Source organism: Globicephala melas, chromosome 8 (assembly GCF_963455315.2).
Source record: "Globicephala melas chromosome 8, mGloMel1.2, whole genome shotgun sequence".
In the NCBI taxonomy this organism is placed as follows: Eukaryota; Metazoa; Chordata; class Mammalia; order Artiodactyla; family Delphinidae; genus Globicephala; species Globicephala melas.
The window spans coordinates 26,717,437-26,743,745 of NC_083321.1; the positions used below are offsets into that span (position 1 = coordinate 26,717,437).

The 26,309-nt window shown below is 37.7% G+C and overlaps 1 protein-coding gene across 1 annotated transcript in view; it reads left to right on the forward strand.

The window, feature by feature from the left end:
- DCDC1 (doublecortin domain containing 1) overlaps positions 1-26,309 on the forward strand; it is a 470,602-nt gene that overhangs the window by 70,005 nt on the left and 374,288 nt on the right. Inside the window, exon 8 of the mRNA XM_060303388.1 lies at positions 24,396-24,489. Within this exon, the coding sequence (XP_060159371.1) occupies positions 24,396-24,489 (94 nt within the window). The remainder of the gene's footprint in view (positions 1-24,395; positions 24,490-26,309) is intronic.

Below are 26,309 nucleotides of genomic sequence, written 5' to 3' on the forward strand. Positions count from 1 at the left end.
ACTACTTGGTGGTCAGAAATTTTTTTTGAACAAAATCATAAGAGGAAAAGGATGTAGATTTCCTTGGCTTAAATAAAAACAAGTGAGAATATTCAGTCTAAAGATTTATTTACTTTACAGATGGTAGTTAAGAACAGTTCTTAACATTATGCTTTAACTCCCCTAATCAGTTAAGACATAAGCACGATATTAAATCCGAAAAGGTAAAATTTATTTTTGTTCATTTATTAAAATTGCCTTATGGTTTTTTCTCTTTACATTTTACATTTTAATACATTTTAATTACTAAGAACATATAACAATAATGGTTAACCTGAAAGGTTTATTAAATTAGTTTTCATACATACCATTAAAGTATCTTTGTTGAACTTTAATTTCTGGACATTATAGTTACAGAATTTTATGAAGTAGTCTAATCAAGCAACTCAGAACACTGTAACTTAGAGAAGTTAACTGCCATATCCAAAATGGAGCAACTGGAATAGCTAGGACTAGAACCCATTTTCTGACTTGAAGAATAATATATTTTTATATGTGAAATTGCCACAAATATACTTTTTCTCACATTTTAATTCCTATGTGTCCTCACCTAAAAAGGAATTAACATAACCATTAAAAAATATGAGGATTCTGTTTATGGTTATAATAAAAAAGCTAGTATCATACTAGCTATCCCATTTTAAACAACTGAAAACTGCACAAAATATATGAGACAGCTATTTTTAAACCTTAGGCAATGGGAAGCACCAGACTGTCATGCCTGAGAGAACAGGAAATGTTGAAGTGAGTCTTAACCATTTACCTCATCTTTATACTTGGAGGCAATTTTTGGACTGTGGTGTAGGGAGAGAGAATCCAAGAAAAGCACAGTGATCTCCACAAGCTGAAGAGGAAGACATCAAAGTTTTGGGAGGCTGAAATGGCTGGAATTTATCATGAAATGCCATAAATGAGGGAGATATTTAGAGAATAATTCCCAAATTTTGCCTAGGCTTCCCCCTGTACCTTTGGCTAAATACTAAGTTGCTGATGCACACGGTGAACTCCACACAGCCTGGAACAGACAAGTACCAGAGAAAGAGCAACTCATGGAGATGTAAAAAGGAAACAACTGTGGGAGAATGCACAGGCCAGGGAGACATTTCTGTTTTGACCAGTTGGAGGGGAGGAATTTTATTGAACATGTAGGGGATTCGTGAAGAGACCAGAAAAGTTAAACATGGATCTAAGAAGCTCAATGAAAGCTCAGGAAATGCAAAAGAATTAGAATGCCAAATTTGGAAGTCTTGTACTATCTGATTTCAACATTTATTATAAAGCTAAAATAATCAAGACAGAATGGTATTGCCATAAGGATACATATAAAGTGGAATGAAAGCAAGTAGAAAGTTCAGAAATAGACTCACACCTATACTGACACATTAATCTTGATAATTCAATGAGGAAAAAACAGTCTTTTTTGATAAATATTTTTGAAATTAAGTATCTGCATGATAAGAAATTACCCCAGTACCTACCTCATCACAAAACTTAATTTAAAATTAACCATTGATCTATTCATTAGAAAAATAAAACTGTAATAATTCTCAGAGGAGACATTTTTTACAACCTGAGGTAGGCAAAGATTTCTTAGATAGGGCTAAAAAGTATGAACTAAAATGAAAGAAAACAAAAAATATTAAATCCACTTTATCCAAAATTTTAAATCTTCTGCCCTTCAAAAGAAAGCATTAATAAAATGAAAAATCTAGCCACAGAACTGGGAGAAAATGTTCAGAAAACACACATCTGACAAACAATTTGCATTCAGAACATATAAAGATCTCTGGCAACTCTATAGTATGAGAAAAAACAGCTCAATAAAAAGGTCAAAAGATTTGAACACTACTAATAAAGACCAAGAAATAAACCACAGTGCACGAAAAGATGCTCACATTACATATCATCAGAGAAATGCAAATTAAATCCATGAGTTACCACTACACGCATATTAGAAAGGCTAAGATTAAAAAGACTGACAATACTAAGAGTTGACGAAAATCTGGAGTAACTGGAAATCTCACAGTTGGCTGATGAGAATTCAGCCACTTTAAGCTATTAATAAGTACAAAGAGTAAGTAATAGGCAAATTTAACCCAATCTCCTGGCATCTTCAGATTAAAATAATGGTCATGATCTTTATTATAAGTCATTATGAAATGTTAATCTTAACAGATAGTCATACCAAGTATATTTTATGTCTTAATTCATTGAAAATTTGTAATGTATTTGACAGAATTTCAATTAGCAAAAAAAAAGTATAAAACAGATTCCCTTTCTCAAAATATTTATGATAAATTGTAGTTATCTTCTACTGAACAAGTACAATTAATTTCCAAAAGAAAAATATTTTTAGTAATCCAGTGAATTAATTTCATAATTATCCATTCATTTTCACAGTATTTGGTATGTTAAATTTCTTCTAAAATTCTTCTTTGGGTTCTCATTTAAATAGTTTGCTTCTAGAGGGCAGACAGCAGAAGCAAGAGGAACTACGATCCTGCAGCCTGTGGAACAAAAACCACATTCACAGAAACATAGACAAGATAAAAAGGCAGAGGGCTATGTACCAGATGATGAAACAACATAAAACCCAAAAAACAACTAAATGAAGTGGAAATAGGCAACCTTCCAGAAAAAGAATTCAGAATAATGATAGTGAAGATGACCCAGGACCTCAGAAAAAGAATGGAGGCAAAGATCAAGAAGATGCAAGAAATGTTTAACAAAGACCTAGAAGAATTAAAGAACAAACAAAAAGAGATGAACAATACAATACCTGAAATGAAAACGACACCAGTAGGAATCAATAGCAGCATAAATGAGGCAGAAGAACAGATAAGTGACCTGGAAGACAGAATGGTGGAATTCACTGCTGCGGAAAAGAATAAAGAAAAAAGAATGAAAAGAAATGAAGACAGCCTAAGAGACCTCTGGGACAACATTAAATGCAACAACATTCGCATTATAGGGGTCCCAGAAGGAGAAGAGAGAGAGAAAGGACCCGAGAAAATATTTGAAGAGATTATAGTGGAAAACTTCCCTAACATGGGAAAGAAAGTAGTTAATCAAGTCCAGGAAGCACAGAGAGCCCCATACAGGATAAACCCAAGGAGAACCACACCGAGACGCATAGTAATCAAATTGGCAAAAGTTAAAGACAAAGAAAAATTATTGAAAGCAGCAAGGGAAAAATGACAAATAATATACAAGGGAACTCCCATAAGGTTAACAGCTGATTTCTCAGCAGAAACTCTGCAAGCCAGAAGGGAGTGGCATGATATACTTAAAGTGATGAAAGGGAAGAACCTACAACCAAGATTACTCTACCCCACAAGGATCTCATTCAGATTCGATGGATAAATCAAAAACTTTACAGACAAGCAAAAGCTAAGAGAATTCAGCACCACCAAACCAGCTCGACAACAAATGCTAAAGGAACTTCTCTAAGTGGGAAACACAAGAGAAGAAAAGGACATACAAAAACAAACCCAAAACAATTAAGAAAATGGTCATAGGAACATACATATTGATAATTACCTTAAACATGAATAGATTAAATGCTCCAACCAAAAGACAAAGGCTTGTTGAATGGATACAAAAACAAGACCCATATATATGCTGTCTACAAGAGACCCACTTCACACCTAGAAACACACACAGACTTAAAAGATATTCCATGCAAATGGAAATCAAAAGAAAGTTGGAGTAGCAATACTCATATCAGATAAAATAGACTTTAAAATAAAGAATGTTACAAGAGACAAGGAAGGACACTACATAATGATCAAGGGATCAATCCAAGAAGAAGATATAAGAATTATAAATATATATGCACCCAACATAGGAGCACCTCAATACATAAGACAACTGCTAACAGCTATAAAAGAGGAAATCGACAGTAACACAATAATAGTGGGGGATTTTAACACCTCATTTACACCAATGGACAGATCATCCAAAATGAAAACTAATAAGGAAACAGAAGCTTTAAGTAACACAATAGACCAGATAGATTTAACTGATGTTTATAGGACATTCCATCCAAAAACAGCAGATTACACTTTCTTCTCAAGTGCACATGGAACATTCTCCAGGATAGATCACATCTTGGGTCACAAATCAAGTCTCAGTAAATTTAAGAAAATTGATATCATATCAAGCATCTTTTCAGACCACAACGCTATGAGATTAGAAATGAATTACACGGAAAAAACTTAAAAAACACAAACACATGGAGGCTAAACAATACGTTACTAAATAACCAAGAGATCACTGAAGAAATCAAAGAGGAAATCAAAAAATACCTAGTCACAAATGACAATGAAAACACGATGATCCTAAACCTGTGGGATCCAGCAAAAGCAGTTCTAAGAGGGAAGTTTATAGCTACACAAGCCTACCTCAAGAAACAAGAAAAAATCTCAAATAAACAATCTAACCTTACACCTAAAGGAACTAGAGAAAGAAGAACAAACAAAACCCAAAGTTAGCAGAAGGAAAGAAATCATAAAGATCAGAGCAGAAATAAATGAAATAGAAACAAAACAATAGCAAAGATCAATAAAACTAAAATCTGGTTCTTTGAGAAGATAAACAAAGCTGATAAATCTTTAGCCAGACTCATCAAGAATAAAAGGGAGAGGACTCAAATCAATAAAATTAGAAATGAAAAAGGAGAAGTTACAACAGACATCACAGAAATAGAAAGCATCCTAGGAGACTACTACAAGCAATGCTATGCCAATAAAATGGGCAACCTGGAAGAAATGGGCAAATTCTTAGAAAGGTATAACCTTCCAAGACTGAAGCAGGAAGAAATAGAAAATATGAGCAGACGAATCACAAGTAATGAAATTGAAACGGTGATTAAAAATCATCCAACAAACAAAAGTCCAGGACCACATGGCTTCACATGTGAATTCTATAAAACATTTAGAGAAGAGCTAACACTCATCCTTCTCAAACTTTTCCAAAAAATTGCAGAGGAGGGAAACTCCCAAAGTCATTCTACGAGGCCACCATCACCCTGATACCTAAACCAGACAAAGATACTGCAAAAAAAGAAAATTACAAACCGATATCACTGATGAATATAGATGCAAAAATCCTCAACAGAATACTAGCAAACAGAATCCAACAACACATTAAAAGGATCATACACCATGATCAAGTGGGATTTATCCCAGGGATGCAAGGTTCCTTCAATATACACAAATCAAACAATGTGAGACACCATATTAACAAATTGAAGAATAAAAACCATATGATCATCTCAATAGATGCAGAAAAAGCTTTTGACAAAATTCAACAGCATTTATGATAAAAACTCTCCAGAAAGTGGGCATAGAGGGAACCTACCTGAAAATAATAAAGGCCATATATGACAAACCCATAGCAAACATCATTCTCGATGGTGAAAAACTGAAAGCATTTCCTCTAAGATCAGGAGCAAGACAAGGATGTCCACTCTCGCCACTATTATTCAACATAGTTTTGGAAGTCCTAGCCATGGCAATCAGAGAAGAAAAAGAAATACAAAGTGGAAAAGAAGAAGTAAAACTGTCACTGTTTGCAGATGATATGGTACTATACATAGAGAATCCTAAAGATGCCACCAGGAAACTACTAGAGCTAATCAATGAATTTTGTAAAGTTGCAGGATACAAAATTAATGCACAGAAATCTCTGGCATTCCTAAATACTAATGATGAAAAATCTGAAAGTGAAATTAAGGAAACACTCCCATTTACCATTGCAACAAAAAGAATAAAATACCTAGGAATAAACCTACCTAGGGAGAGAAAAGACCCATATGCAGGAAACTGTAAGATACTGATGAAAGAAATTAAAGATGATACCAACAGATGGAGAGATATACCGTGTTCTTGGATTGGAAGAATCAATATTGTGAAAATGACTATACTACCCAAAGCAATCTACAGATTCAATGCAATCCCTATCAAATTACCAATGGCATTTTTTACGGAACTAGAACAAATCATCTTAAAATTTGTATAGAGACACAAAAGACCTCGAGTAGCCAAAGCATTCTTTGGCTAAAACATAGGAAGAACATTCTTTGAGAGAAATCACAGCAAGATCTTTTTTGATCCACCTCCTAGAGTAATGGAAATAAAAATAAACAAATGGACCTAATAAAACTTAAAAGCTTTTGCACAGCAAAGGAAACCATAAACAGGACGAAAGACAACCCTCAGATTGGTAGAAAATATTTGCAAGTGAATCAACAGGCAAAGGATTAATCTCCAAAATATATAAACAGATCATGCAGCTCAATATTAAAAAAACAAACAACCCAATCCAAAAATAGGCAAGAGACCTAAATAGACATTTCTCCAAAAAAGACATACAGATGGCCTAGAAGCACATGAAAAGCTGCTCAACATCACTAATTATTAGAGAAATGCAAATCAAAACTACAATGAGGTATCACCTCACACCAGTTAGAATGGGCATCATCAGAAAATCTACAAAGAACAAATGCTGGAGAGGGTGTGGAGAAAAGGGAACCCTCTTGCACTGTTGGTGGGAATGTAAATTGATACATCCACTATGGAGAACAGTACGGAGGTTCCTTAAAAAACTAAAAAGAGAATTACCATATGACACAGCAATCCCACTACTGGCATATACCCAGAGAAAACCATAATTCAAAAAGACACATGCACCCGAATATTCATTGCAGCACTGTTTACAATAGCCAGGTCATGGAAGCAACCTAAATGCCCATCGACAGACGAATGGATAAAGAAGATGTGGTACATATGTACAATGGTATATTACTCAGCCATAAAAAGGAAGGCAATTGGGTCATTTGTTGAGACATGGATGGATCTAGAGACTGTCATACAGAGTGAAGTAAGTCAGAAAGAGAAAAGCAAGTATCGTATATTAACGCATGTATGTGGAACCTAGGAAAATGGTACAGATGAACCAGTTTGCAGGGCAGAAGTTGAGACATAGATGTAGAGAACAATCATATGGACACCAAGGGGGGAAAGTCGTGGGGGGTGAGGATGGTGGTGTGATGAATTGGGAGATTGGGATTGACATGTATACACTGATGTGTATAAAATTGATGACTAATAAGAACCTGCTGTATAAAAAAATAAATAAAATTAAATTTAAAAAATTAAAAAAAAATAAATAGTTTGCTTCTTAGGTTTATATAATGAATACTCTTGTAATCTACTTGCCATACTAATAATACTGAGTTAGCTGAAACAATGTTTCTCATTGGTTTGGATGACTTTAGCTGCAAGTAATAGAGAATACTGTTTCAAACAGATTTAAGCAAAAAAGAAGCAGGAAATCCAGAGGTAGGACAGCTTCAAGCATCGTAGGACAGGAGTCCGGTTATGTTCTCTATAATTTTCTGGATTTTGTGCTGTTTCATATGTTGGTAACAGGATGGCTGCTGCACAGTCTGGTACAAATTTGTCTAGAGGTAGAAAGGACCATCTCTTCCCTATGACTGAAGAAGCCTTTCCTAGAAGTCCCTTCTAGTATTACATTGGCCAAAACTAGATTATGTCCATCCCCAAATCATTCACTTACAAGGGGCATGGGATCACCATAATTGAGTTACACCAATCAAGATAAGTGTAGCCTTCCTTGAGCCAAAAGGAGAAAGCGTAAACCCTTAATTAAAATCAGAACAGCAAGGATGAGGAAGAGAGTGGATATTGGGTAGGCAACTGAGAGTATTGCTTCCAATGTGAAGAGGTTTTCTTAATTTATTTCCTAAGCAGAGTAGAGGTGTAACCGAAAGTTGCGCCTGGCTGCTTGCCGCTCAAAAGCCAATAAAGACACAAGGTTGGTGGAAAGGAAAGTTTGCTTTATTTTGGATGCTGGCAAGCGAGGGTGGGGGGAGGGTGGACTACTGTCCAAAGGCTGACTCCCCACCCCCGCCCCTCCACTGACAACCAGTAGCCAAGAAATTTTATAGAAAGAGGGAGGGAGCTACATGCAGAAACAGCACAGTTAGCTCTGACAGTCATCTTGAAATTGGTCATGCGGTGGTCTGACCAGAGTCATCTTAATTGTTTTAAATACAATCTTCAGTTCCAGGGTCAGTTTGTTCCCATTTCCTTGAGGCTTATTCCCGGAATTGTGGCAGCTTATGTCATGGCTACAGTCTGGTCATCATGTAGTTAACTCCTTCCACCTGATGGGGGGTTTCAATATCTACAAGATAGCTCACAGAGTATGGCTCAGGATATTATCTAGAGCCCTTGAGAAGGAACTAAAGGTCCTTGGCTCTGTTTAATGACTAAACTATTATTATTTAGTCCTGTTGGACTGTTTTCTTTTGTTTCTGCATTTTCTCACTTTTCTGATTAAACTTATTTTTTGGCTAAAGTTTTTTTCACAGGCAAAAGGCAGGTGGAAGCCATGGTTGAATGGGGGTGGCAGGGAAGGACCATAGGGTCCTGCTCCGTTTCACAGGGTCAGTGCTCTAGTACTAAAAAGAATTAGTTTTATTTGAAATATTTTTTTCTGGAATTACACACACTTGAGTTATAGCATAATTTTATAACATCTGTCAGAAATTTTATTTGCTACTTATATCAAACTCTTAACAATATAAAATTTATGATGAAATGAATTTAAATTAGACATATATTAACTTTCACTCATTCATTAACTCGTGGTATTTTTATGACTATTAACTTCTGCCAAGCACCTGGATATAAGGATGTGAAAAATGAGCCATGGTCCGGTTCTCAAGGAGCTTTAAGTCTAGTGGTGGGAAAGGGCTTTTGTAAAATGGTCAAATTATTGAATATGGAGTAGGTGACATAAGGAGGTCTTCTGAGAAGAGATAAACAGGATTTATTTGGGTACACAAGGAGGATACTGAAGATGGTAACCTTTTTAAGCAGAGAGCACAGCATATGAAAGGATTCCATGGCAGAGTGAACAGGATGAATCCCATGAATTGAAAGGTCAGTATATGAGGGAGAGAGTAGCCTCGTAGGAAAGGTTACAGATTTTTGCCTTTTTTCCTCCAAAGAGCAGTAAGAAGTCATATAGGGGCTTTTAGTTAGGAGTGGAAGAGAGGGTACCAGATTGGTGTTTTTGAATAGTTTACTTTGGCCCTCAGTGGAAAACAGATTGGGTGGGCCAGGTAGATGCAGGGAGACTATTAGCTAACTATTGCCGGAGTCCTAGTGACAGATGATAATAGCCTGGACCTAGGGAGTGGAAATGGATAAAGTGGGTGGACTTCTAAGAATTTTAGAAGATAAAACTGACAGGCCCTGATAATAGCTTGGATATATAGGGTAAGGGGCAGTGAGATGTTAAGGGTATCAGGGATGATTTTGCAGTTTCTGGTTTGCATATCTAGATAGAGGAGGTATCTTTTCCTAAGGCAAAGAATGCTGGAAGAAGACGAGGCTTGAAGGGGAAGAGCTGGGATTCAGTCTCGGATATGTTGATTTTGAGGGATCTTAGATCTGTTTAAGTGGAGAAACTGAATAGGTATTATTTGGTCTGAGGCTCAGAGGATTCCAGGGATAGACATACCAGTTTGGAAGTTGTCAGTGTGTAGATGAAAAATGAGACATTGGGGCATTGATTAGAATGCCTTAAGAGAGAATTTAGAGTGAGGCAGGAAGAGGGCTAGGACCATCTTCAAGAACTCTAGTGAATAAATAGAGGAGGATGAGCCTATGAAGACAAAAAAAAAAAGGAGAAAAATTAGTGGAGGATCATATTTCAGAATTCAGGAATAAAAGAGGTTTAAAGAAAGAGGAAGTGCTCAAATGCTATTCAAAGATCAAAATTAATGAGCATTAAGATAATGTCCTTTGGATTTGTCAATGTGGTAGTCATTGGTAATCTTTTTTTTTTTTTTTTACATCTTTATTGGAGTATAATTGCTTTACAATGGTCTGTTAGTTTCTGCTTTATAACAAAGTGAATAAGTTATACATATACATATGTTCCCATATCTCTTCCCTCTTGCGTCTCCCTCCCTTCCACCCTCCCTATCCCACCCCTCTAGGTGGTCACAAAGCACCCAGCTGATCTCCCTGTGCTATGCGGCTGCTTCCCACTAGCTATCTATTTTACGTTTGGTAGTGTACATATGTCCATGCCTCTCTCTCACTTTGTCCCAGCTTACACTTCCCCCTCCCCATATCCTCAAGTCCATTCTCTAGTAGGTCTCTGTCTTTCTTCCTGTCTTACCCCTAGGTTCTTCGTGACATTTTTTTTTCTTAAATTCCATATATATGTGTTAGCATACGGTATTTGTCTTTCTCTTTCTGACTTACCTCACTCTGTATGACAGACTCTAGGTCCATCTACCTCATTACAAATAGCTCAACTTCTTTTCTTTTTATGGCTGAGTAATATTCCATTGTATATATGTGCCACATCTTCTTTATCCATTCATCCGATGATGGACACTTAGGCAGTTTCCATCTCCTGGCGATTGTAAATAGACCTGCAATGAACATTTTGGTACATGACTCTTTTTGAATTTTGGTTTTCTCAGGGTATATGCCCAGTAGTGGGATTGCTGGGTCATATGGTAGTCCTATTTGTAGTTTTTTAAGGAACCTCCATACTGTTCTCCATAGTGGCTGAACCAATTCACATTCCCACCAGCAGTGCAAGAGTGTTCCCTTTTCTCTACCCTCTCGAGCATTTATTGTTTCTAGATTTTTTCATGATGGCCATTCTGACTGGTGTGAGATGATATCTCATTGTAGTTTTGATTTGCATTTCTCTAATGATTAATGATGTTGAGCATTCTTTCATGTGTTTGTTGGCAGTCTGTATATCTCCTTTGGAAAATGTCTATTTAGGTCTTCTGCCCATTTTTGGATTGGGTTGTTTATTTTTTTGTTACTGAGCTGCATGAGCTGCTTGTAAATTTTGGAGATGAATCCTTTGTCAGTTGCTTCATTTGCAAATATTTTCTCCCATTCTGAGGGTTGTCTTTTGGTTTTCTTTATGGTTTCCTTTGCTGTGCAAAAGCTCTGCAGTTTCATTAGGTCCCATTTGTTTATTTTTGTTTTTATTTCCATTTCTCTAGGAGGTGGGTCAAAAAGGATCTTGCTGTGATTTATGTCATAGAGTGTTCTGCCTATGTTTTCCTCTAAGAGTTTGATAGTTTCTGGCCTTACATTTAGGTCTTTAATCCATCTTGAACTTATTTTTGTGTATGGTGTTAGGGAGTGATCTAATCTCATACTTTTACATGTAACTGTCCAGTTTTCCCAGCACCACTTATTGAAGAGGCTGTCCTTTCTCCACTGGACATTCCTGCCTCCTTTATCAAAGATAAAGTGACCATATGCACATGGGTTTATCTCTGGGCTTTCTATCCTCTTCCATTGATCTATATTTCTGTTTTTGTGCCAGTACCATACTCTCTTGATTACTGTAGCTTTGCAGTATAGTCTGAAGTCAGGGAGCCTGATTCCTCCAGCTCCGTTTTTTGTTCTCAAGATTGCTTTGGCTATTTGGGGTCTTTTGTTTTTCCATACAAATTGTGAAATTTTTTGTTCTAGTTCTGTGAAAAATGCCAGTGGTAGTTTGATAGGGATTGCATTGAATCTGTAGGTTGCTTTGGGTAGTAGAGTCATTTTCACAATGTTGATTCTTCCAATCCAAGAACATGGTATATCTCTCCATCTATTTGTATCATCTTTAATTTCTTTCATCAGTGTCTTATAATTTTCTGCATACAGGTCTTTTGTCTCCTTAGTTAGGTTTATTCCTAGATATTTTATTCTTTTTGTTGCAGTGGTAAATGGGAGTGTTTTCTTGATTTCACTTTCATATTTTTCATCATTAGTGTATAGGAATGCCAGAGATTTCTGTGCATTAATTTTGTATCCTGCTACTTCACCAAATTCATTGATTAGCTCTAGTAGTTTTCTGGTAGCATCTTTAGCATTCTCTATGTATAGTATCATGTCATCTGCAAACAGTGACAGCTTTACTTCTTCTTTTCCGACTTGGATTCCTTTTATTTCCTATTCTTCTCTGATTGCTGTGGCTAAAACTTCCAAAACAATGTTGAATAAGAGTGGTGAGAGTGGGCAGCCTTGTTTTGTTCCTGATCTTAGTGAAAATGCTTTCAGGTTTTCACTATTGAGGACATTGCTGGCTGTGGGTTTGTGGCCCACATGGCCTTTATTATGCTGAGGAAAGTTCCCTCTATGCCCACTTTCTGGAGGCTTTTTATCATTAATGGGTGTTTAATTTTGTCGAAAGCTTTCTCTGCATCTATTGAGATGACCATATGGTTTTTCTCCTTCAATTTGTTAATATGGTGTATCACATTGTTTGATATTTGTATATTGAAGGAACCGTGCATCCCTGGAATAAACCCCACTTGATCATGTTGTATGATCCTTTTAATGTGCTGTTGGATTCTGTTTGCTAGTATTTTGTTGAGGATTTTTGCATCTATGTTCATCAGTGATATTGGCCTGTAGTTTTCTTTCTTTGTGACCTCCTTGTCTGGTTTTGGTATCAGGGTGATGGTGGCCTCGTAGAATGAGTTTGGGACTGTTCCTCCCTCTGCTGTATTTTGGAAGAGTTTGAGAAGGATAGGTGTTAGCTCTTCTCTAAATGTTTGATCGAATTCGCCTGTGAAGCCATTTGGTCCTGGGCTTTTGTTTGTTGGAAGATTTATAATAACAGTTTCAATTTCAGTGCTTGTGATTCGTCTGTTCATATTTTCTATTTCTTCCTGATTCAGTCTTGGCAGGTTGTGCATTTCTAAGAATTTGTCCATTTCTTCCAGGTTGTCCATTTTATTGGCAAGAGTTGCTTGTAGTAATCTCTCATGATCTTTTTTATTTCTGCAGTGTCAGTTGTTACTTCTCCTTTTTCATTTCTAATTCTATTGATTTGAGTCTTCTCCCATTTTTTTCTTGATGAGTCTGGCTAATGGTTTATCAATTTTGTTTATCTTCTCAAAGAACAAGCTTTTAGTTTATTGATCTTTGCTATTGTTTCCTTCATTTCTTTTTCATTTATTTCTGATCTGATCTTTATGATTTCTCTCCTTCTGCTAATTTTGGGGTTTTTTTGTTCTTCTTTCTCTAATTGCTTTAGGTGCAAGGTTAGGTTGTTTATTCGAGATGTTTCCTGTTTCTTAAGGTAGTATTGTATTGCTATAAACTTCCCTCTTAGAACTGCTTTTGCTGCATCCCATAGGTTTTGGGTCGTCGTGTCTCCATTGTCATTTGTTTCTAGGTATTTTTTGATTTCCTCTTTGATTTCTTCAGTGATCACTGCGTTATTAAGTAGTGTATTGTCTAGCCTCCATGTGTTTGTATTTTTTACAGATCTTTTCCTGTAATTGGTATCTAGTCTCATAGCGTTGTGGTCGGAAAGGTACTTGATAAAATTTCAATTTTCTTAAATTTACCAAGGCTTGATTTGTGACCCAAGATATGATCTATCCTGGAGAATGTTCCATGAGCACTTGAGAAGAATGTGTATTCTGTTGTTTTTGGATGGAGTGTCCTATAAATATCAATTAAGTCCATCTTGTTTAATGTATCATTTAAAACTTGTGTTTCCTTATTTATTTTCATTTTGTATGATCTGTCCATTGGTGAAAGTGGGGTGTTAAAGTCCCCTACTATGAATGTGTTACTGTTGATTTCCCCTTTTATGGCTGTTAGCATTTGCCTTATGTATTGAGGTGCTCTTATGTTAGGTGCATAAATATTTACAATTGTTATGTCTTCTTCTTGGATCGATCTCTTGATCATTATGTAGTGTCCTTCTTTGTCTCTTCTAGTATTCTTTATTTTAAAGTCTATTTTGCCTGATATGAGAATCCAGGTTTCTTTTGATTTCCATTTGCATGGAATATCTATTTCCATCTCTTCACTTTCAGTCTGTATGTGTCTCTAGGTGTGAAGTGGGTCTCTTGTAGACAGCATATATATGGGTCTTGTTTTTGTATCCATTCAGCCAGTCTGTGTCTTTTGGTGGGAGCAATTAGTCCATTTACATTTAAGATAATTATCGATATGTATATTCCTATTCCCATTTTAATTGTTTTGGGTTTGTTATTATAGGTCTTTTCCTTCTCTTGTGTTTCTTGCCTAGAGAAGATCCTTTAGCATTTGTTGTAAAGCTGGTTTGATGGTGCTGAACTCTCTCAGCTTTTGCTTGTCTGTAAAGGTTTTAATTTCTCCATCAAATCTGAATGAGATCCTTGCTGGGTAGAGTAATCTTGGTGGTAGGTTTTTCTCCTTCATCACTTTAAATATGTCCTGCCACTCCCTTCTGGCTTGCAGAGTTTCTACTGAAAGATCAGCTGTTAACCTTATGGGGATTCTCTTGTGTGTTATTTGTTGTTTTTCCCTTGCTGCTTTTAATATGTTTTCTTTGTATTTAATTTTTGACAGTTTGATTAATATGTGTCTTGGCATGTTCCTCCTTGGATTTATCCTGTATGGGACTCTCTGTGCTTCCTGGACTTGATTAACTATTTCCTTTCCCATATTAGGGAAGTTTTCAACTCTAATCTCTTCAAATATTTTCTCAGTCCCTTTCTTTTTCTCTTCTTCTTCTGGAACCCCTATAATTCGAATGTTGGTGCGTTTAATGTTGTCCCAGAGGTCTCTGAGACTATCCTCAGTTCTTTTCATTTTTTTTTTCTTTATTCTGCTCTGCAGTAGTTTTTTCCACTATTTTATCTTCCAGATTATTTATCCATTCTTCTGCCTCAGTTATTCTGCTATTGATCCCTTCTAGAGTATTTTTAATTTCATATATTGTGTTGTTCATCGTTGCTTGTTTCATCTTCACCTAGTTCTTCTAGGTCCTTGTTAAATGTTTCTTGCATTTTCTCTATTCTATTTCCAAGATTTTGGATCATCTTTACTTTCATTATTCTGAATTCTTTTTCAGGTAGACTGCCTATTTCCTCTTCATTTGTTAGGTCTGGTGGGTTTCTATCTTGCTCCTTCATCTGCTGTGTGTTTTTCTGTCTTCTCATTTTGCTTATCTTACTGTGTTTGGGGTCTCCTTTTTGCAGGCTGCAGGTTCGTTGTTCCTGTTGTTTTTGTTGTCTGTCTCCAGTGGCTAAAGTTGGTTCAGTGGGTTGTGTAAGCTTCCTGGTGGAGGGGACTAGTGCCTGTGTTCTGGTGGATGAGGCTGGATCTTGTCTTTCTGGTGGGCAGGTCCACGTCTGGTGGTGAGTTTTGGGGTATCTGTGGACTTATGATTTTAGGCAGCCTCTCTGCTAACGGGTGGGATTGTGTTCCTGTCTTGCTATTTGTTTGGCATAGGGTGTCCAGCATTGTAGCTTGCTGGTCGTTGAGTTAAGCTGGTGTTGGTGTTGAGATGGAGATCTCTGGGAGATTTTTGCCGTTTGATATTATGTGGAGCTGGGAGGTCTCTTGTGGACCAGTGTTCTGAAGTTGGCTCTCCCACCTCAGAGGCACAGCAGTGACTCCTGGCTGCAGCACCAAGAGCCTTTCATCCACACGGCTCAGAATAAAAGGGAGAAAAAGTAGAAAGAAAGAAAGAGGATAAAAGAAAATAAAGTAAGGTAAAATAAAATAAATCTATTAAAATAAAAAAATAATTATTAAGAAAAAAATGTTTTTAAAAGTAAAAAAACCCCAAAAATCCAAAAAAAAAAAAAAACGGACGGATAGAACCCTAGGACAAATGGTGAAAGCAAAGCTATACAGACAAAATCTCACACAGAAGCATACACATACACACTCACAAAAAGAGGAAAAGGGGAAAAAATAATAAATCTTGCTCTCAAAGTTCACCTCCTCAGTTTGGGATGAGTCTTTTGTCTATTCAGGTATTCCACAGATGCAGGGTACATCAAGTTGATTGTGGAACTTTAATCCGCTGCTTCTGAGGCTGCTGGGAGAGATTTCCCTTTTCTTTGTTCGCACAGCTCCCGGGGTTCAGCTTTGGATATGGCCCCGCCTCTGCGTGTAGGTCGCGGGAGGGCGTCTGTTCTTTGCTCAGACAGGATGGGGTTAAAGGAGCCGCTGATTCGGGGGCTCTGGCTCACTCAGGCCGGGGGGAGGGAGGGGCACGGAATGCAGGGCGAGCCTGCGGCGGCAGAGGCCGGCGTGACGTTGCACCAGCGTGAGGCGCGCCGTGCGTGCTCGCGGGGAAGCTGTTCCTGGATCCCGGGACCCTGGCAGTGGCGGGCTGCACAGGCTCCCCAGAAGGGGGGTGTGGAGAGTGACCTGTGCTCGCACACAGGCTTCTTGGCGGCGGCAGCAGCAGCCTTAGCGTCTCATGCCTGTGTCTGGGGTCCGCGCTTTTAGCCGCGGCTCGCGCCCGTCTGTGGAGCTCCTTTAGCAGCGCTCTTAATCCCCTCTCCTCGCGCACCAGGAAACAAAGAGGGAAGAAAAAGTCTCTTGGCTCTTCGGCAGTTCCAGACTCTTCCCCGGACTCCCTCCCGGCTAGCCGTGGCGCACTAGTCCCTTCAGGCTGTGTTCATGCTGCCTGTCCTCTCCCTGTGCTGAGACCGAAGCCGGAGCCTCAGCTCCCAGCCCCGCCCGCCCCGGCGGGTAAGCAGACAAGCCTCTCGGACTGGTGAGTGCTGGTCAGCACCGATCCTCTGTACGGGAATCTCTCTGCTTTGCCCTCCGCACCCCTGTGGCTGTGCCCTCCTCCGCGGCCCCGAAGCTCCCCTCCTCCACCACCTGCAGTCTCCGCCCGGGAAGGGGCTTCTAGTGTGTGGAAACGTTTCGTCCTTCACGGCTCCCTCCCACTGGTGCAGGTCCCGTCCCTATTCTTTTGTCTCTGTTTATTCTTTTTTCTTTTGCCCTACCCAGGTACGTGAGGAGTTTCTTGCCTTTTGGGAGGTCTGAGTTCTTCTACCAGTGTTCAGTAGGTGTTCTGTAGGAGCTGTTCCACGTGTAGATGTATTTCTGATGTATCTGTGGGGAGGAAGGTGGTCTCCGCGTCTTACTCTTCCGCCATCTTCCCCCTCTCCAATCTTTTTTGTTGTTGTTAGATTCTGTTTTTTCCATTGGTAATCTTTGTGAGAATTATTTCAGTCAAATGATACCGAAAGCCAGACTGGAGTGGCCTGAGAATTAGTGGGAAGAAGGGAAATGGGAACAGAGAAATGATAAAGATATTTAGCTGTGCATCAGAATAGTTAGAGGGAGATGTAAGTATGGGAGGATTTAATTTTTAAGATAGGAAAGACTTGATCATGTGTGTCAGTGGGAAAAATCTAGTTGGGAAGGAGTAGTTAAATATACAAGAAATGATGGGTAAATATCATGGCTTAAAACCTGACAGCAAACATAACTGAAAGCATAGGTGTAGTATTGGCCTTAGATAGGAGCAGGGACTCCTGTAATACAACTAGAGGGTAAAGGAGAGGATGGGTGTAGAAGTAGGTAGGCTTGTAGCTTTGGTAGCAGGAAGATGAAGCTTCAGTTTTCTCTCTCATGTAGGTCATTCCATCTGCTGACAACAAGAAGGGGAAGTAGGGGGCTTCCCTGGTGGCGCAGTGGTTGAGAGTCCGCCTGCCGATGCAGGGGACACGGGTTCGTGACCCGGTCCAAGAAGATCCCACATGCCGCGGAGCGGCTAGGCCCGTGAGCCATGGCCGCTGAGCCTGTGCGTCCGGAGCCTGTGCTCCGCAACGGGAGAGGCCACAGCAGTGAGAGGCCTACGTACCGCAAAAAAAAAAAAAAAAAAAAAAAAGGAAGGGAAGTAGGGGAGGGGAGGCTGGGTGGAGAAAAACACAGCAGAGATAGTTTGAAATATTTATTGTGGCAAGGAAAGGAGAGATTTGACCAAAGATATGAAATAGAAGGGACTGGGCAGTATTGAGGGACCATGGAGGTTGGTGACTGTGAGTAATAGTGATAAGGATGTGTTCATTTGTGTGACTTTCTCCAGGAGCACCAGGCTTCTTGGTGTGCACACAGAGAGTAAACAGTAAGGGTCACCCAGGGTTAGGACTTGTGGCAAAGGTTATCCATGAATGAGGAAGAATGAGTAGACTGAGGAGAGATGGTGCACTTGAAGGTCAGGATGCTCAGGGGGCCAGGGTTTGTTAGTTTTGTTTGTTCGATAAGAGGGTTGGGGAGAAATTATCTTGAAATAACATTGTAAGTAACACCATTTCCCAAATTTGAGATTGTGTGATATGAGAGACTAAATTCCCAGCGCATGAGAGGGCTCTGAGCAAATGAGTGAACTCAGGGGAAAGCTCGTTTTCTTTTAGAAGAGTTTATGGGTCTAGTCGATTTTGCTGATTGGTGTGGGGGGGGGGAGTGCACAATGCAAAGGTTTTAGAAATGGATGAAGAAGTTGAGGATAATATATAAAGAACAAGAAAATATAGAACCTTAAGTGAATGATGATGCAGTAGACTGAGAGTAGGAATACTTTTTCTGTAAAGGGGCAGACAGTAAATATTCTTCATCTTACAGACCATAAAGTCTCTGTTGCAACCACTCAGCTCTGTTGCATAGCATAAAAGCAGCCATAGAAAATGTATAAATGAACAGTGTGACTGTTTTCCAAGAAAACTTTATTTATGGACATTGAAATATGAATTTCATATACTGTAAAAGTGTGACAAAATATTATTCTTCTTTTGATCATTTTTTTAACAATTAAAAACATACAAACCATTCTTAGCCCACAAGCCATACAGAAACTGGCTGTGGCCAGAATTTGGCCCATGGTGTGTGTAGTTTGCTGACCCCTGCTTTAGAGGATCCTTTGAAGAGATTGTGTAGGGAGATCTAAATCTGGGCTTACATTTCTGGGCTTGACTCATAAAAATACGTTAAAAGATACCAAGGTTCTCTGTGTTTGAGGAAGATGATGTTGTTTGATCTGGTGGCTTGTAGACTCAGCTCACTCGGCCTGCGGTTATGTTGCACTAAGCATACTCTCTCACCTGGACGTTTGGGTAGTGCCAAACCAAACTCAGAGGCTGCAGACTGTGGAACCATGCCACCTCTATGGTGGCCATTCCGGAAGCTGCAAACTGCACCAGATGTGTGTGGGCGTGGAGGTGACTCCCAAAACTATAAACAAATGAACTCAGCTAAAAAGAGTTTGCGGAAAATCTCTTCCCAGGTGCTCATCAAGAGGAGTCTTGTTGTATAGCATGATGGTTTTTAGATTTCTGTGTCAGAAGAGTTCTCTACAACCTAAGCTATAAGAAATTAACAACAACAACAACAAAAGAAATATTTTAACAAGCTTAACGGGTACAGATTAGTGGAAATAGTATTTTAATTAACCTTAATATTATAGCAAGTTGGCACTGTTGAATATCTTTCAATTGTGAATTTAAGAATGACCTTACAAGTAGAGGCTTCATTTCAGGGCTTTTGACAGAAGTTTATATTGATACTAATTCATAGCACTGATAATTTACTGTGAGAAAACGATTACTGAAGGTTGGCATTGCTTAAACACTGCAAGGATCTTTCATCCTGAAAGTAGGAGAGAATGACAGTGTTGGTGATGCATTATTAATTTCTAATATATCTGATTTTCTAATGCCAGTTTTTAAACTCATTTGACTCTTAAAACTTGGCTTGCACAAACATTTTTACTGATGTTTTAGCAATGAAAAGCAGAACCTGTGAGTTGAAAAGCCGTGTGATTTTACTTGGTTAATTCTTTTAAGACTCAAAGGCCAGCAATATTTGAGATAATTTTAAAAATCAGAAATTTTAGTTGAAGAAAACGGGACTGTCTTTAAATAGCTCATATTTTATTTAGTTTAACTGGTAAATTATAACTTTGGAGGATGTTTAGGTATTTGAAGCTTCACTAGTAACTAGGGGATATAATTTGTACTAAAGGAATTCGTTGCACTTTTATTTATTTATTTATTTTTTATTTATTTATTTTTTTTTCCTGATGATTTTTTTTTTTTAACATCTTTATTGGGGTATAATTGCTTTACAATGGTGTGTTAGTTTCTGCTTTATAACAAAGTGAATCAGTCATACATAAACATATGTTCCCATATGTCTTCCCTGTTGCGTCTCCCTCCCTCCCACCCTCCCCATCCCACCCCTCCAGGCTGTCACAAAGCACCGAGCCAATATCCCTGTGCCATGCGGCTGCTTCCCACTAGCTATCTACCTTACTGCGTTTGTTAGTGTGTATATGCCCATGACTCTCTCTCGCCCTGTCACAGCTCACCCTTCCCCCTCCCCATAACCTCAAGTCCGTTCTCTAAGAGGTCTGCGTCTTTATTCCTGCTTTACCCCTAGGTTCTTCATGACATTTTTTTCTTAAATTCCATATATATGTGTTAGCATACGGTATTTGTCTTTTTCTTTCTGACTTACTTCACTCTGTATGACAGACTCTAGGTCTATCCACCTCATTACAAATAGCTCAATTTCGTTTCTTTTTATGGCTGAGTAATATTCCATTGTATATATGTGCCACATCTTCTTTATCCATTCATCCGATGACGGGCACTTAGGTTGTTTCCATCTCCGGGCTATTGTAAATAGAGCTGCAATGAACATTTTGGTACATGACTCTTTTTGAATTTTGGTTTTCTCAGGGTATATGCCCAGTAGTGGGATTGCTGGGTCATATGGTAGTTCTATTTGTAGTTTTTTAAGGAACCTCCATACTGTTCTCCATAGTGGCTGAACCAATTCACATTCCCACCAGCAGTGCAAGAGTGTTCCCTTTTCTCCACACCCTCTCCAGCATTTATTGTTTCTAGATTTTTTGATGATGGCCATTCTGACTGGTGTGAGATGATATCTCATTGTAGTTTTGATTTGCATTTCTCTAATGATTAATGATGTTGAGCATTCTTTCATGTGTTTGTTGGCAGTTTGTATATCTTCTTTGGAGAAATGTCTATTTAGGTCTTCTGCCCATTTTTGGATTGGGTTGTTTGTTTTCTTGTTATTGAGCTGCATGAGCTGCTTGTAAATTTTGGAGATTAATCCTTTGTCGGATTAAAATATTTTCTCCCATTCTGAGGGTTGTCTTTTGGTCTTGTTTACGGTTTCCTTTGCTGTGCAAAAGCTTTGAAGTTTCATTAGGTCCCATTTGTTTATTTTTGTTTTTATTTCCATTACTCTAGGAGGTGGGTCAGAAAGGATCTTGCTTTGATTTATGTCATAGAGTGTTCTGCCTATGTTTTCCTCTAAGAGTTTGATAGTTTCTGGCCTTACATTTAGGTCTTTAATCCATCTTGAACTTATTTTTGTGTATGGTGTTAGGGAGTGATCTAATCTCATACTTTTACATGTACCTGTCCAGTTTTCCCAGCACCACTTATTGAAGAGGGTGTCCTTTCTCCATTGTACATTACTGCCACCTTTATCAAAGATAAGGTGTCCATATGTCGTTGCACTTTTAAATAATAGATTTGTAATCTTAAGAAATTGAGAGCTAAACATACAAAATGGAAAGATGAAGAAAGTGGTGATCCTGAGGAGGGGGTTGCATCTCTTTAGGGTCTGTGGGACCAACTGTAGATTCTTAGTAGTATTCAGAGGTGATTGGCTAAGGAAGAATGCATACTGAGTTAACTCCTTTGAGTATTTTTGTCATTGGTGATGGTAAAAGATAACCTTTGGGCACAGAGTCACATGGAAGAAAGTGATGAATAGAAGAATTCTTCTAGTCAGAGACTGTGTTAATTACTAAAAATGTGTAGATCCCCTGCGAGTGTCAGTCTGTATGTTCCACTGTCCTTTCTGTCTCAAGTCACAGACCAAACTGCAGTGTCTTCTCCTAATACCTCCTCTCTTATATTTCGAATATTGTTTTCTGAGCATCTTTAATAAAAGTTTGAGTCCATTAGATGGGAGACCTAGGTTAACTTGTGTGTAGTAGTCATTAAAGAAATTAACCCAAGAGGTTAGGAGGGAAGGCAGGAAGAATAAGGTTTAGAGAGTTGCCAGAGTTATTACCTTATTTGTTTGGGTAGCAAGGACCAGTACCAGCCATGGGCAAGCTGGCTAGAGAGAGGTAGGAACAGTGATATCAGAGGGCCATTCTCAGTTAGGGAGCACTGTGTCTGACTTATGAGGACACATGACATTGGTCCTCCTGCACTGACATACTTCAAGTAGGCAGATTGGAGGTCAGTGGATTTGCTCCACGACAGTGCTTACAGTCACTTATGAAGTACATTGCAAGTACCTTGTTTTTTAACTAGGTAAAGCTAGTTAAGGCTACTGTGAATATTTCCCTCCTAAATTAGACGGTTCAAGATTATTCCTATAACTTTATCTTTTTTTTTTTTTTTTGGCAATACGCGGGCCTCTCGCTGTTGTGGCCTCTCCCGTTGTGGAGCGCAGGCTCAGTGGCCATGGCTCACGGGCCCAGCCGCTCCGTGGTATGTGGGATCTTTCCGGACCGGGGTATGAACCCGTGTCCCCTGCATCGGCAGGCGGACTCCCAACCACTGCACCAGCAGGGAAGCCCCTATAACTTTATCTTTAATCACGAATAGTCTTCTTGGTTTTGAGAAAAACAGCAGCAATACATACTTTCTAAAAATTGCCCAAAGCTCTGGATTGCAGCTAGAGTACAAGAAACACACACAATCCTGTAAATGCCCTTGGGAGTATGTGGCATGTGGGAAAATTATTGGTCATGTTCAAGGGTGGAATAAAGGCTGAGAACCTCTGATATAATCCAGTAAAGGTCAGTTTGTCAGATTAAATTGATCAGTTAAATATTTGCCTTTTAAATGCAACACATCACTTGATATAGCAATTAGGATGATAAACCAACTGAGTCACCACGTTTGAAAGTTGTTCTCCAGACTGAAAGGAAAGTACAATTTTGCCTCTACATATACATGAAGCTGTTTAAATACGTCTGTTGTCACAAAGAAAACGGGTTGATTGGGCTAGAGCTAGGATTACAGGCTCCAGTTTTAAGATAGGGATAAAAGTGAGCAGAAATGGAGGCAGGGTGATATCAGTAATCAGAAAATTTTTTAAACTATATAATCATATAATGAACATTGTCCTTCAGCAGTTCTTGGTTATGTAAAAGCAATATATTACAGCTATGAACAGTAAGAATGGAAGACAAAGTACGTTCAGTTTGGATTTGGAATATATTATGGACTTTTAAATGAAAGTGGCAAGTTTCATGTTTTGGGAGTCACTTCCAAAAACCTGATAACAGCCTGCCCTCAGGTTCCTGATACTTCCCAACTCCCCTCTGTTACTTTAATTTTTCTCATCTTGTGAGTAGAACTTTCTCTCCAACTGATGCATGTTTAAGTCTTCCCTGATGTTAGAAAGATGACTGTTACACGTTTATAAGGTTGAGAATGAAATAGTGCCATTTGCAGAGATGGACCTAGAGACTGTCATACAGAATGAAGTCAGAGAAAAACAAATATATAATATCTCTTATATGTGGAATCTAGAAGAATGGTAGAGATGAACTTATTTGCAAAGCAGAAATAGAGTCACAGATGTAGAGAACAAACTTATGGTTACCAAGCGGGGAAGGGAGGAGTGGGATGAATTGGGAGATGGGGACTGACATATATATACTACTGTGTATAAAATAGGTAATTAATGAGAACCTACTGTATAGCACAGGGAACCCTGCTTAGTGCTCTGTGGTGACCTAAATGGGAAGAAAATCCAAAAAAGAGTGAATATGCATGTGTGTATGAATGATTCACTTTGCTGTATAGCAAGAAACCAATACAACATTGTAAAGCAACTATACTCCAATCAAACTAATTTAAAAAAAGAACAGGTTGAGAAATTGAAATATTAAGAGAAGGGCTTTAGCATATTAGAAACCATTAAAAGTGAAGCTCTTCAAACTCAGGCTCATGCAAAACCTTGAAATGTGGTTTATTAATTCCAATTTTTAGCATCCAAAGAACATATGTTATCAAGGTGAACTGTGATCAGACTGTGATATTTATAGTTTATTTTCAGATACTTGGAAAGACTTTAAAAGCTAAGGAAAGTACCTTAAAACCTAATCTAAAACATAATATCCTCCCCATTGTAAAATAAATGAAAAATATAGAAAATAGCAGGAATAATATAAAAATCTCCCAGAGTTGTACCATTTATTAAATAATGTATAACTACTTTTTAATATTCCTTATATCTCCTTTCTCTTTTTATTAATATTTTTGTGTGTGCTCGAAGTACAATTGCAATCTAACCATTTTAACTGCCTTTTTCCATTTCATATATTAGAAACATTTGATAAATCATCAAATTTTATTTTATAATATAATTTTAAATACCCATATAGTAGAGAAAGGACTTTAAATGTGTATTCAATTTCATTAGAGCTAACTGTGATAAATTATTTATAAGGTATTTTTTTTTTCTGTGTAGGTTTTAGATATTTGCACAATGAAAATGAACCTAAATTCACCAGCCAGATATCTTTATGATTTATGTGGCAGGAAAATTAAAGATATTTCAAAAGGTAAGTGGCAAAGATTTTGTAAACTATGTGATACTATTTCAAAAGGCATTTACATAATTTTGTTTTTACTTTATACATTTAAAAGGAAAAGATATAAAAACCGGTTTAATTATGTCATTCTTATATGAAGGGAAATCATGAAAGAGTATTAAGGTTTGGGGAATCTTTTATTTCATCATGTTTTAGTCCATTTGGGCTACTATAACAAAAACACCATAGATCAAGTGGCTTAAACATTAAGCATTTATTTCTCACAGTTATGGAGGCTGAGAAGTACAAGATCAAGGCACTGGTAGATTCTTTGTCTGTTGGGGGCCCTTTTCTGATTGATAGATGGCTGTCTTCTCACTGTGTCCTTAGATAGTGGAAGGGACAAGGGCACTCTCTGAGGTCTTTTATATAAGGACACTAATTCCATTCATGAGGGCTCCACCCTCTTGACCTAATCCCTTCCAAATACTATCCCTTTAGGGATTAGATTTCAACATATGAATTTTTGGGGGTCACAAACAGTCATCTAAGCATAGCACAAGCTTAGATTTTTAAAAAAATGATGGGTATTTTAACCTTAGCAAGCCATAACTTAATAAATAAAAGTAATTGTTATATTTTCATATTTACAATTTCCATGGTATACAGCTTTCAAAAGAGAAAGACAAGAAATTGTGCTACTTCGTGCTCAGAGTTTTTTTAATGTTTTGGTTAACTTCTAGAGGTTTTTCAAAAGTCATGAAATGTGCTTTAAAACAATTTTATTGTATGTCTTTGTCAAAATAAGAGACCTCCCTCTATATTTCTAAAGGCACTGACTTGCCAGTCTTTGAAAGCAAAAATACATGATTTCACATCATTAAATTACTGTCAGTAGTAATTACTACTATTACTTTACTTTTTACTATTTAAAAAATTTACTTTTTATTTCTTTAGTAGTAATTAATATTACTTTAATAGTGCCACAACTGACACTATTAAATGTGCTACTGTATGGTCCTATCACTTCATTTAAACCTTAACTTCATATACCTGAAGAGGGCCAAAATCTTAAGTAGCATACTTAACTGCAAGGCTAGATACAGACAACTGTAAGTGATTTGGGGATATAGCTCTACTGGATACTCCCATTTGTTTCCAGTATTCTTGCTTGTATTGTATAAAAGCAAACTTTCCTGGCTTTATCATCCTTAATTAATCCTATTGAGTGACCACTGATATTTTGATACTTACTGTTTATAACGCTTAAAATTTTTTTTACTAAGTATCATATATGTGTGTGTATTTAGAAACCAAATCTATTTTTCTTTATTTTTAATGTTTGTATTAGATATGAGCATTATTTTTCATTTTATTAGGAGTTTTCATCTGAAGATTTTAAAGCACTTGTAGACACTTACGCATTATCTAGAAGCATTAGTTATTTACCTCTAAGACATAAATAACACAGAGAATCCTTCCTCATGGTCTTTTATGGGGGAGTGGGGAGAGTAACATTATTAAGTTGATTTCTTACTTCTTACATTTTTGTCCCCTCCCCCATCACATAGGCTTAAATTTTCTGTATGATAAACAATATTATATAATCGCTCTTAAACTTGCATTAATAAAATAAATAAATAATGCATTTTCTTAAGACCCTGTCTAGCTTTGAATGATTTCCATCTCACCTGGAATTAAAAAATTATATTTGACTAAATTGCTAGAGTTGAAACTCTAAGGAACCCTGGTTAAGATGAAAGATTAAATTTAGAAAGTTGATTTTTTTTTCCCCTTCCCAAATGTGGTATAATAGAATTACTTATCAAAACAGAAAAGTTCTGACTCTG